The sequence below is a fragment of the Lactuca serriola genome, chromosome 8 (genome assembly GCF_051521515.1).
Source record: "Lactuca serriola cultivar US96UC23 chromosome 8, Lser_US96UC23_V15, whole genome shotgun sequence".
In the NCBI taxonomy this organism is placed as follows: Eukaryota; Viridiplantae; Streptophyta; class Magnoliopsida; order Asterales; family Asteraceae; genus Lactuca; species Lactuca serriola.
In genome coordinates, this window is record NC_136415.1 from 35,580,703 (window position 1) to 35,593,990 (window position 13,288).

A 13,288-nucleotide genomic window follows, 5' to 3' on the forward strand; every position below is an offset into this window, starting at 1 on the left:
TAGTGTATATGGTAGATCCTTAATGAACAGTTCCAAATATTGAGATGAGAATGGAACGTGCAGAGCACAAATGGAGCATGTAACAATATAATCACGAACAAAGTCTATGCCTATCTCTATGTGTTTAGTGTGTTGGTTTTGGACCGCATTTGAAGACAGATTGCACTGATATTACAATAGACAATGGTTGCCTTGGGAGGTGGACAACAAATTTCGCGAAGAAGATTTTGTATTCAATAGGTTTCGACAACCATATTAGCTTTTTTGGAACGAAAAACTAATTTACTCCTAAATTACCACCTATGTCTCCAACGAGACTTAAACTCATGACCTCTCAAGTGAGAGACTCATTCCTTACCATTAGACCAATGGCCCTATGATGATGACTGTATTAGCTATCAAGATAGTCATCATTTTCATTGGAATGGGGAATGATCCTTTTGTCATTTAGACGAACAAGAAATAAGGCTATCTCCATGGAATACAATACGCTAAAGTGGAACAACAAGTGGCGTGGCACCTACCCCAATTTTCATATGAGTATGCAGTGAGAGTGGAATGATGAGAGACATGTAGTCGAAGACCGTGATCAAGAGTCCCTCAAATGTATCTCAAGATCCATTTGAGAGCAAGAATATGTGGCTCTCGAGGATCGTATATTTACAAACAAATATGTTGAACAAATGAAATATTTTGATGGGTGAATACAAGGTACTAAAGAGCTCCTAGTAGGCTACAGTAAAAGGGGGATCATGTTCCAATTCACAATTCGTATTAAAAAATAAATAATTATTTTGATCCATATATGATTCATGAAATATATATAATATTGTTGGTAAACTAAAGATACGGTTTTTTTTAGTAAAGTATCTGACACATTTTCCAAGTTAAATAATATTATTCCAGAAGAATAAACACCTAAATCCAAACTCAACAAAAGAAAATTTTCTAATATTATGCTTAATCGTCAATTTTTTTTTATAATTTTCTGACATTTGAATCAAAATTAATTGCTTAAATAATATGCAACTATAAAAAGATAAAAAGAAAAATCCTTTTCAATGCAGATCGAAACATACAAAATGAAAAACGAAAAACAACTATCGATTCAAGACTCATAATAGTTTTTTATCAGTTAAGTTGAAATCATTATATATATGAGTGTGATAGTAGAATGAAATAGAAATAAAAATAGAAATAATTGCCATAAGATTGTGGATTTATGTTTTAATCAATATTGTGTTTGGTTTGTTAATTTTCAAATATAAAGACACACCAAAGTTCTTAGACATATAGGTAAGGGTCACATTATAACACCACTTTATATGTCACCTCAACCCTTAACATGACCTTAACACCGTATAGGAAATGGTGTTCCTATATGATAACATGTTAAGAGGTAGAGAGAGAAAGAGAGATATAGGAAGAAAAATGGTGTGATTATGTTAAAATAAATAATATTTTCATAATAAACAAACTAACATTTTGTTATCAATTAATATTTGGATATATTTTGTAGTATTAGTGGATAAAAGGTTTTGTAGGTTTATTTATGAAATGTTGAGTAGACTGGATGTATACATATCAAGTTCATCTAGGTTTACACGTAGATCTTAGGATACGATATGACCCGGGTACTTAAGGCTTGGACAACTGATGGTGGGTCATTATTCACTCGATCAGTTTCACGTTCACTCTCGTTCTCTCTCAATCCATGTATATAGATTAGGATTTGTTCTAGGGTTTGTAACAAGCTTTCGTCTATTCTTGTAGATATGTAGATTAGGTTGAGGGTTTCATTTTGAGAGTAGTATAGGATTGTTGTAGTAAGGTTTTCTGTGTAAGTAATTGAAAACGACCTATCTGTTAATCCTCAATTGATATAATACATGGTGATGTTGGGAAATCATGTTTTTACATGGTATCAGAGCTTTAAGGCTCCGATTTTTGTCACTGATCATTCGTAGATTCTTTGTCTTCTTTGATAATCGAGGTAACTATTTTGGTTCCTTTTCTTTGTTCTTTGTTTTTGAATGATTATTATAGATCTTCACAAATTGTTCCAATCTAGTTTTCCTATTAAAAACTAGATACTCTTCTGTTCGTGTGAATATCTAAGGTTTCTGTTTGCCTTTGTTGCAATCGTTTGTTCTTGATCAATATGTTCTTCGATCTTGGTTACTACAAGTTTTCTGTGTATTTCTTTCAGATTTAGAACACCATTTTAGCGTTTCTTCTCTTTGGTTGGGTGGAGGATGTTCTCTTCTACCGGATTTTTTAGTTAATCTCGTTGATCTGAAATAACTCTCTAAGGGTCAAAGTTCATTACCGATAAACCTTAGCAGGGAACAAATATGAGAGTCGATTAGTTCTCTGTTTTGCTATTTGTTTCTTCTAGACTTGCTGTGAGGCTTTTGTGTACCTTATTTTCCTATTATTGTTCTGGGAGATCTTGGTTGTCTTGAGTACGCTAGTTACTTTTTAGTTGTTTGTCATTGATTTTTCTTGACACTATGATTGCTTGTCTTGGGTTCCAACATACCGAGGTAACCATTTGGACTCAAAGGCTTTCACGGTTGTCTATGTTTTTTCTTGTGATTATTTTTTTACTGGTTAATTGTTAATATGATTGGTATTGTGACTGAAACACTGGTGGGTCACGATCCAAATCTGATCCTGCTGTGAACTTTGATGATCCTTTATATGTCCATCCCTCTGATAATACTATTACTAACGTCATTAGTTTCAAACTGTTACGGACTGAAAATTTGAGGATATAGCGCAGATCTATGGTTTCTTTAAAGTCTCATAACAAACTTGGTTTTACTGACAAAACTGTTCCTAAACATGTTAATGATCCCATTAAAGAGTCTAAATGAGAACGTGCTAATGCTATCAATTGTTCTTGGATTCTTGGATCTTCTTTTGAAAATTTGTATGCTAATCATGCCTGCTCTGAAAGTGTGCATGATTTATAGAATGAGTTGTCTAAAATGTATCATAAAATAGATGGTTATCTTATTTCAGTGTTCATCAAAAGATTAATTCTCTCACTCCGGGTAGTATGTACTTGTCTGATTATTTTAGAAAACTTCATTCTTATTGGAAAGACTTTGATGGATTAACTAATCTTACTGAGTGTACTTGTGAAGCTGCTAATTGATTTAAAAATCATTCAAAGCTTATGAAGTTAATATACTTTTTATTGGGTTAGATGAGTCCTATAATCAAGTTAAAAGTCACATTTTTATTAATGGAACCTCTTCCCTCAGTTAAAACTGCTTTCTCTTAATTAGTGTCTCATGAGGAATCTAATAAAAGACATAGTTCCAGTTCTTTGAACTTGAATTCTAAAACCTCATCTTCCACTTTTGTGTCTAAACTTGTTGCTCAGAAAAGGTCTAAATCTAAAGGTCAAATACCACAGTATAAAAATTGTGGTCTTAAGGGTCACTCTACAGAAAAATGTTTCAAAATAATAGGATATCTAAAGGACTATAAGCCAAGGTTTGAAGTTAACAATCAAAACAAAAGTTTTTCTAGTAATTCAGCTTCTGTTTTTCAGAGTGAATCCCTTGGGTTTAGAACTAATGATTTTCATTTTTTGTAGGTGCGGAGTTAGGATTTTAGGATAAATGGGGCTTATATATATTTAAAAAATTATTCAAATACCATAATCGACTCTGTAAAATTGAAAGAGACAATGATAAAGAAAAAAATGGTATAAATAGGAACTACATCGATTTTTTCAGGAATTCAATAATTATTTTCTTACTCATGGCTTACCCTATTATTATAAAATTTAAGAAGCCAATCAACTAATCATAATACTGTCATTAGTTATGAATTATATTGCTAAAATATACTAATCATAAGTAAAAAATAACATAAATATGTATTAACTAATAAGATAAGAATTATAAATTATCTTTTCTTGAACTTGAAGTTTGTAAAAGAAAGTGATGTGAATGTAATTTGCACTATAGCCCCTTTGCCAATTGCCTATGATTTAATTGCAGTCAAATTATAACTGATGTTTTTGTTATTGAATATGCAAATTTTAATCGTCCAACCACAATATTAAGGAAATTGGGCTAAAGGGGCGTTGGGACTGGGATTAGTTTTTATTTTGGGCTAAAAATAAGTAATAATGTTTATATCTAATAATATATAAGTAAAATGAAAAATGTTGGAGGGGGCAGCACACCTGCTAGTCCCTGTACTGCCTTTGCCCCTGGTTTTTATACTAATGAGCAATATGCTAAGTTTCTCTGTCTCATTGGTGAAAATACACAAGGTTTGGTTGAGACATCTGCCAATGCCAACATGGAAAGTATTTCATGTAACTCTTTTCTTAATACTAGTTGTCATAATTGGGTTGGTGACTCTGGAGCTAGTCAACATATGATTAGTTCTGAGTCACATCTTCAAGATTCTATTGATATGTCTAGATTAAACCTAAGGGTTAGTCATTCAAATGGTTCATCTGCTCAAATTAATAAAACTGGGAACATGCAATCGTGATCCCTATATTCAGGATAACAAATATGAAGTTTTTAATGAACATAACTTTCATATTCAGGATTCACAGTCCAAGGGGACGGTGGAGACTGGTAATCAATCTGGGGGAATTTATTATCTTGATCCCTATATTTCAAGTAATAAATCCTCTATTTCAAAGGTGTTTGTTGTGTCTCTAAGTTTACTTGGCATAGGAGACTTAGTCATCCTAGTGACCAAGCTTTAAACATTCTAAAAAATAAACTTACTTTTAATAATGTTTCTTTACCTCCTTGTGAGGTTTGTCAAAAATCTAAGCAGACTAGGGATGTTTTTCATAATAGTCTTCATGTTACTAAAGTTCTTGGTGAGCTCATTCATCTAGACGTGTGGGGACCAAATTGGATTGAGTGTGTAGGAGGTTTTAGGTTTTTCTAGACTATAGTGGATGATTTCACTAGGGCTACTTGGGTTTTTCTCCTTAAGTCTAAGCAATAAGTTTTTCAAAATTATGTTACATTTTTTAATATGTTAAAAAATCAATTTTATTAAAACCATAAGGATGATAATGGAAGTGAATTTATAAATTTTCATTTTAAAACTTTTAATGATAATAATGGAATTATTCATCAAATTTCTTATGTTTACACTCCACAACAGAATGGAGTTATGGAGAGAAAACACATGGATATTCTTAATGTTGCAAGATCTCTTATGTTTCAATTAGGAGTTCCATTAAAGTATTGGGGTGATGCTATTCTTACATCAGTTTTTTGATTAATAGAACTTCTTCTTCTGTTTCGAAAGGATCATCTCCTTATGAGTTGGTTTCTAAAAAGTCTCCTAATTTTGATAATTTTTTGAAAGTTGTGTTTTTATGGGTTACTCTTTAGAAAAGAAAGGGTATAAAGTTTTAAGTATTAATTCTAATTCTGTATTTTTTTTCCATGGATGTTAGATTCTATGAGTCTGTGTTTCCATTCAGAATGCAAAGTCCTGTTTTTAGTAAGTCTAGTGATGGTTCTAGTGGGGTTGATCCATTTCCCTATGATGAACCTTTGCATTCTGAAAACTTTTTTAATGATGGTTTTTCTAATAAAAATTAGAGACTGGATCATCAGTTAGATGATGCTAGCTCTCCTTTGAACCTTAATAAAACAGTTCCTACATAAGAAGATACAGGTACTAGGTTAGGGTTTGAAGGGTCCAATATGCCTTTATCTGATGGGTGTGGTCCTAGTTTTGCTGATTCTCCTGACTCTCCTGGTTCTCTTATCGGGACTGAGGAAAGTAGTCATTTAGATTCTTAATCTCTTGATACTCAATATATTGGTCTCACACGTACTAGGAGAGAAACTCGTCTATCATCTAGGTTTAGTAATTATATTATAGAAGGTAAATATAAATATAACATTGAAAGAACACTTAATTACTCCAATTTAACTTCTGATAATAAGTGTTTTGTTTCCAACCTTGATAAAACTGTTGAACCTCAGTGTTACTATGACGCTTCCCTTAATCCTAAATGGGTTAAGGTTATGAATCAAGAAATGGAAGCATTGTATAGGATTAATACATGGATAAAAATTGATTTACCTAAAAATAGAAAGCTTATTGGTTTTCGTTGAATTTACAAAATTAAATATAAGGCCAATGGTGAGATAGAGAGGCATAAAGCTCGTCTTGTAGCTAAAGGTTATAATCAAAGGGATGACATTAACTATGAGGAGACTTTTGCTCCTATAGCCAAAATTGTTGCTATTTGTGTGGTTGTTACCTTATATGTTAACTATGGTTGGAATTTGTATCAGTTTGATATTAACAATGTTTTTTTATATGGTTCTCTTGAAGAGGATATTTATATGGTTTTACCTCCTGGATATCACAGTAAAAATGACCATAGAGTTTGTAAGTTGTTAAAGTCATTGTATGGTTTAAAGCAGGCTCCACGTAAGTGGAATGAAAAGTTGAGTAATTCTTTAGTTAGCTTTAGTTTAAACAAAGTTATAATGATTACTCTATGTTTGTTAAATTTTCTAGAAAGATGGTTATAATATTGTTGGTATATGTAGATGATATCATTGTTACTGGAAATTGTGAGTCTGAAATAACCAAAGTAAAAGGTTTTTTGAAATATCAATTTCTAATAAAGATTTGGGAAAATTAAAATATTTTTTAGGTATTGAAGTTGTGGATGTTCCAGATGGTATTTGTATGTATCAAAGGAAATATTGTTACTTCATGATTTTGGTATGCTAGATTGCAAACCTATTAAGACTCTTATTGAGTCAAATATTGTATTTGATAATAATAATGATTTTTTATTAGAGAATATAACTGACTTTCAAAAACTTGTTGGAAAACGTGTTTACCTTACTATTACTAGACCAAATATTGCATATTATGTTCAAATCTTAAGCCAGTATATACATAAACCCACTAAAGTTCATCTTCAAGTTGTAATGAGGCTGTTAAGGTACCTTAAACTCATCCTTGGTAAAGTGTTAGTTATTTGAAGTCTCAATCTGATTCTCATTTGTTAAAAGGCTATTCAGATGCTGATTGGGCTAAGAGACTTTTCTCTAGAAATTTTGTTACTCGTTATGTGGTTTATTTTGGTGATTCTCTTATTTCTTGGAGGAGCAAGAAGCAATCTACTATATCTCGTTCGTCCACAGAGTTTGAATATCGAGCTTTGGGTTCATTATCTTGTGAATTAATTTGGGTTTTGAAAATTTTATATGATATTCGTTTTAAGAGTCTTGTTCCAACAAATATATTTTGTGACAATGATTCAACCATTAAATTGGCTATGAATCCTATTTTTCATGATAAAACCAAACATTTGGAAAGTGATGTTCATTTCATAAGAGAAAAAAATTATAAAAGGAGTTATTAAATTAATTAAGGTAGTAGATATATTCACTAAGTCTCTTATGTCTTTACAACAAGAGATTTTTAGTGATAAACTATGTTTCTTTTATCCTTTCTCTTCTAAATAATTGCTTTCAAAATGGTTAGTTTGAGGGAGGAAGTTAATATAAATGATATTTTCATAATAAACAAATTAACATTTTTGTTATCATTTAATATTTGGATATATTTTGTAGTATTTATGGTTAAAAGGTTTTACAAGTTTATTTATGAAATGTTGAGGGGCTGGATGTATATATCTCAAGTTCATTCGGGTTTACACGTAGATCTTAGGATCTTGTGTGACTCGGGTACTTAAGTCTTAGATGACTGATGGTGGGTCATTATTCACTCGATCAGTTTCACGTTCACTCTCATTCTCTCTTGGTTCACGTATACATATTAGGGTTTGTAACAAGCTTTATTCTGTTCTTGTAGATATGTTAGATTAGGTTGAGGGTTTCATTTTGAGAGTAGTATAGGATTGTTGTAGTGAGGTTTTCTGTGTAAGTACTTGATAACCAGCTGCATGTTAATCCTCAATTGATATAATAGATGGTGATGTTGGGAAATCGTGTTTTACAAATTGTTTAGTGGGTGTGGGCAACATGTTAAGGGGTGTCATCACACCCAAGAAAATGATCAAAATGTCCCACAAGAAGATGGCCAAGTTCATATCAGATCCATTACAAGAGTTTCAAGAAAACCTTCATGGTTTAACGACTACATAATGCATTGTAGTCAAAGTCCAAATTCCAAATATGTTTCAAAATCCTTCAGTTCACCACATTGTCCTCCTACATATCCTTATGTTGAATCTGATCTTCTAACTGAAACACACAAAAGTTTTCTTTGTTCTGTTTCAAAGATCAGTGAACCCAAAACATATGAAGAAGTTTGTGATGATCTAAATTGGGTTGATGCTATAAACAAAGAACTCAAAGCTCTAGAAGAAAATAATACCTCGATAGTTATGCCCCTGTCACCTAACAAGAAACCTATAGGGTCAAAATGGGTCTATAAAGTAAAGCTCAAACCAGATGGCACGATTGAAAGATTTAAGGCAAGATTAGTGGCAAAGGGGTACAATCAAACCTATGGGATTGATTATTTGGATAGTTTTTCTCCGGTAGCCAAAGTTGTTACAGTAAGGTTATTTTTGTCCATATCCACTGCCAATGATTGGTTTCTGCATCAGTTGGATATCAACAATGCATTTTTACATGGTTTTCTAGATGAAGAAGTCACTTTATGGACTTAAACAAGCCAATAGACAATGGCATATTGAATTTTATAACAAACTTTTGAGCTTTGATTTTGTACAATCAGCTCATGATCATTTCTTGTTCACAAAAGAAGAAGGTGATAATTTTTTGGCTTTAATTGTTTATGTGGATGATGTTTTGAACACCGGACCAAATGAAAAGTTAATTCAAGAGGTCAAAGATCAACTTCATAAAGCTTTTACAATAGAGGATTTAGGACAAGCAAGTTATTTTTTGGGAGTAGAGTAGTTAAAGACAGAAAAAGGGTTATTTGTCAATCAAAGAAAGTACATTATGGATATTTTAGATGATGTTGGATTAACTGGAGCAAAACCAACTACTACACTTGTTTTGAAAAATATACAACTTTGTTCTGATAAAGGAAAATTATTACATGATCCTAAAAAATATCGAAGGTTGGTTGGAAGGTTATTATACCTTAACTTTACAAGGCCCGACATCAGCTATGCAGTACAACAATTGAGTCAATTCTTACATTCTCCAACAGAAATACACTAGAAAGCTGGTCTGCATGCTTTAAAATATCTAAAAGGTTGTCCTTCAAAATGTCTTTTCTTAAAAAAAGGGACAATTCCTTTTACTATTACTACATATAGTGACTCAGAGGGAAACATGTACAGACATAAGAAAATCACTTACTGGCTATTGTATATTCATGGGCTCTTCATTAATCTCTTGGAAAACGAAAAAGCAAAAGACAGTTTCCAGATCCTCTTATGAGGCGGAATATAGAAGTCTTGCAGCTACTGTTTGTGAGCTTCTTTGGATAAGCTACATCCTTAGAGATATGAAAGTAAAATTCAAGGTTCCTATATCATTATGGTGTGATAATAAAGTTGCGATACACATAACAGAAAATCCAATCTTTCATGAAAGGACTAAACACCTCGATATTGACTGTCATATAGTGCGGGAACAGTTCAAACATGGATTCATTTTACCACAACATGTTCCAACAAATAAGCAGCTAGCATACCTGTTCACAAAAGGCCTTTATGGACCCCAATTTCAATTTTTTTTTATCCAAGATGAATCTTGATGACATTCATCAAAATTCATCTTGTAGGGAGGACATTAAAGTTTCAATTAAGGGAAGTCAAACGCAAGATCAAGAAAAGTCCAAATAAGCAATAAGAAGATCAAGTCATTGTTAGAAGGACCAAAATTTAATTCTAAATTGTACATGGTCAAAAATGTAAATATGTTTAGAATTGATAGAGTTAGTTTGGCTTCCCTTAATTGAAAACATTATCAAACCCTTTCAAACACAATTGAAACAAACATCCTTTTATGATAGAACATCAACTAAGACCATATATTTATCTACACATACCACACGTTTGCAAGTAACTAGAAAACAAAAGCATAATATACTTTATCCACATTCATCAATTCTCTATCAAAAAAATAAATAAACAAATAAAAACCCTATCAAGAAAATCAAACATGAATCCACTTAACAAAAAAGTTTCACTTAGAAGAAGAAATTGTTCTCGAGTCTGGTTCATGTTCAGCTTGAGAGGCTAAGTACTCAAGTGCAACCACAATATCACCAATCAAGGGCCTGAAATTCGCCTGCTCTTGTAGACACATCGCAGTCACTGCAACCACATGGTGCACCGATCGAACCGAAAACCGACCTTCTAGAAGCGGGTCCACCAACTGAATAAACTTTTTTCGGTCTTTCAAAAAAGGCCGAGACTGCATAAATTTGAAAAAAAAAAATTATAAATCAAGGACAACATGTAAAAAAATCACACAATTTTTTTATATGAAAATGGGTCAATTTGCATAATAAAACGTAACTGATTTTTTTTCAAATCACAATGTTGTAATAAAATGTAAATATTATTTTCACTTACCCAAGCAACTAAATTCTGTTCGCTAGGTTTCTTGTTCATATCAATTGCTTTACGTCCAGTAATGAGCTCCAACAAAACCACACCAAAGCTATAAATATCAGCCTTTATAGTCAACTTTCCACTCATCGCATAATCAGGAGCACAATAACCATATGTGCCCATAACTCGAGTTGACACGTGAGTGTTATCACCAACTGGGCCCAGTTTAGCAAGCCCAAAATCAGAAAGCTTTGAGTTGAAATCATTATCCAATAATATATTTGATGATTTTAAATCCCGATAAATTACAGGTGGATTTGCTTTGCAATGGAGATACTCAAGCCCACGAGCTGCTCCAACTGCAATCTTCAGTCTCGTATGCCAATCCAACGGTTCTTGATTAGGTTCTAGATCTGAAAAAATAAAAAACAAAATTATATATTTTATTTAAAAGTTTTGTCATGTCATGTGTAGGAAATGGGCCTTAAGGCCCATGTAATGTGCATGGTAATTAAAATTTAATTCTCATGCATTATAGACTTAGAGTACTCCTTATTTATTTCTTGTACTTTTGTTTTAACATTTATGTATCATGTGAAGTCAATTAATGCGACATTTTTAACTATGCAATGAATTGAAAGTTTCCAGAATCTTAAAGAGCTTTTTCCGTGAAAGACAGATGAAGGGTTTGAATTTACTTTTTTGAAGCATTTATGAAGAAGATAACAAATAAAATGTATATTGCATGTGCTTATAATCTTACAATGCAAGAAATAGCAACGGACTTTAATTGATTTGTTTTAATGTTAAATTGTTTATTATATCATTTTGCTTCCATTTCTTCCTATTATTATATCAGTATACTTCTAAAATCTACCCGATTATTACAATGTAATCCAAATAGAAAGCAAATTTCATTGCTAATAATTTGGTAGATTTTCGAAATTATATTGTCTTGCATATAGCCCTAATTCAATTACCACTTGATTACACTGTTATAGTCTATGATAATTAAAAGAAACCCTAGGGAGATTAAAACTCAAAGAATATTGGTACCATTACTCCATTAGTAGGATTTCTTTCAACAAACACCAAAAGTAGAAAACCAGATGCATTTAGTGATTAAAAAAATTTTAAAATTTTACCAAAAAGATGATTTTCCAAGCTACCCAGTGGCATGTACTCATAAACCAAGAGTCTTTGATCTCCATCTGTGCAATAACCAATCAAAGTTACAAGATTTGAATGGCGCAAAAGACTCAACATAAGAACTTCCACAATGAACTCTTGGTGTCCTTGAAGGCCATTGAGGTTTAGCTGCTTTACAGCAACTATCTGTTCATCAAGTTTCAACCATTATTATCACAATCCAAGACTCAAATTTATGATCTGAAGAAAACAAGAACAGAAACTTACTTTCCCTGATTCTAATCGACCCTTGTAAACACATCCGAATCCACCTTCTCCGATCAAATTAGAATCCTTGAAATTCTGTGTTGCAACACAAAGTTCACGAAATGTAAAACGGTTTGCCACATTATACCTCTGGCTACTAAAACTTTTCCCCTTCTCTGTAACATCTTTACATGTTTTTCCCTTGTCATCAACTGTAAATGCCAAAAAAAACATGAAGAAAGCAAGCGAAAGCACAATGCATGAAGTTTAATCTGAAAATTCCGAATCAATACAACAAATCCAATGTATAAAAGCAGTCAAACCTGCAACATCATTGGATGCGACATCGCCATCGTAATTTTCGACATCTTTGGAGCAAAATTTTATGCAAGAGAAGCACCTCATCTGGATTAATCGATACAGAGACTCTTGAAAAGAGATTCAGGAATACATATACCAAATCAAAAGAACAGTGAAACTACACAGTGTCAAACGAAAACCCTAATCGAGCATACAAGAGCTAAAACCCAAGGTCAATTTCAGAGGAAACGGACAAGGGTTTCTCCTGAAATACGAAAATTCCAAAAATCTTTTTAGAACAAGACACCAAAGATATCAACGCGGCATTGCCAAAAAAATCAACAAACCTTCAAATTTGTAATCACAAAACTTCAAAGTTTAAGCATTAAACAAAAAGAGAGCAGAAGAAAACAAAAACTTGAATAAATTATTGGGGTAAAGTAGTTGGGATTGTTTGGAATTATGCAGCGAAATTGGAACACAGACATTGAATCCTGTGAATCGAGCTCAGATTATATAAATAGAATTTAATATCTACAAAGATGACGTGTCGTATCCGTCCAAATAACGTGTTGTAATAAATTCATGCTCGTATATTCATTCTATATTTAAAATAGAATAGAATGAGTTTGGAATATATACGATAAATAATAGAATAGAATGATTTTTAGAGAAAGTAAATTTTAGTGCTTATTTTTAGAGAATTCACGATTAAAAAAAAACTTTTTCCATTTAATTTGTTAACGTCATATAATATCAAGTTAAATAATAAAAAATTTTGAAGTTATCTTTATTATAACAAAAAATAAAATTTATAAACTTCATTTATGGATACAAACTTTATTTTTATGTACTTACTAAGATAAAGGAACAAAGTAAGTTGATGATTTCAATTTAAAATAGTCGGATTGTATTTCAATTTAAAATAGTCGGATTTTATTGGATGGACCACTTAATATGCTTGCATTATTTTTTTAGGTCAAAGAATAAATTATGGAGAATAATACCCTAGTTTGTTAATATTCATAATACATATGTTTAACCAAAAATAAC

The 13,288-nt window shown here is 31.9% G+C and overlaps 1 protein-coding gene across 1 annotated transcript; it reads right to left on the bottom strand.

Annotated features, from left to right (window-relative positions):
- Positions 1–9,934: 9,934 nt before the first annotated feature.
- On the bottom strand, positions 9,935–12,724 carry LOC145066567 (putative serine/threonine-protein kinase PBL21). Its single transcript, XM_079013859.1, has 6 exons — positions 12,583–12,724; positions 12,259–12,500; positions 11,957–12,147; positions 11,686–11,875; positions 10,562–10,953; positions 9,935–10,400 (listed from the first exon to the last, which is right to left on the bottom strand). Exons 2-6 carry the CDS (start codon positions 12,338–12,340, stop codon positions 10,170–10,172), a joined length of 1,086 nt encoding a protein of 361 aa, XP_078869985.1. The 5' UTR covers positions 12,341–12,500; positions 12,583–12,724; the 3' UTR covers positions 9,935–10,169.
- Positions 12,725–13,288: the final 564 nt, after the last annotated feature.

Coding starts and splice junctions, on each gene's coding strand:
- LOC145066567 (XM_079013859.1), bottom strand. CDS start 12,340: ATGAGGTGCTTCTCTTGCATAAAATTTTGCTCCAAAGATGTCGAAAAT. Junction 11,876..11,956: donor GTCGATTAGAATCAGGGAAA/GTAAGTTTCTGT, acceptor CTTGATGAACAG/ATAGTTGCTGTAAAGCAGCT. Junction 10,401..10,561: donor AACAGAATTTAGTTGCTTGG/GTAAGTGAAAAT, acceptor AAATTTATGCAG/TCTCGGCCTTTTTTGAAAGA.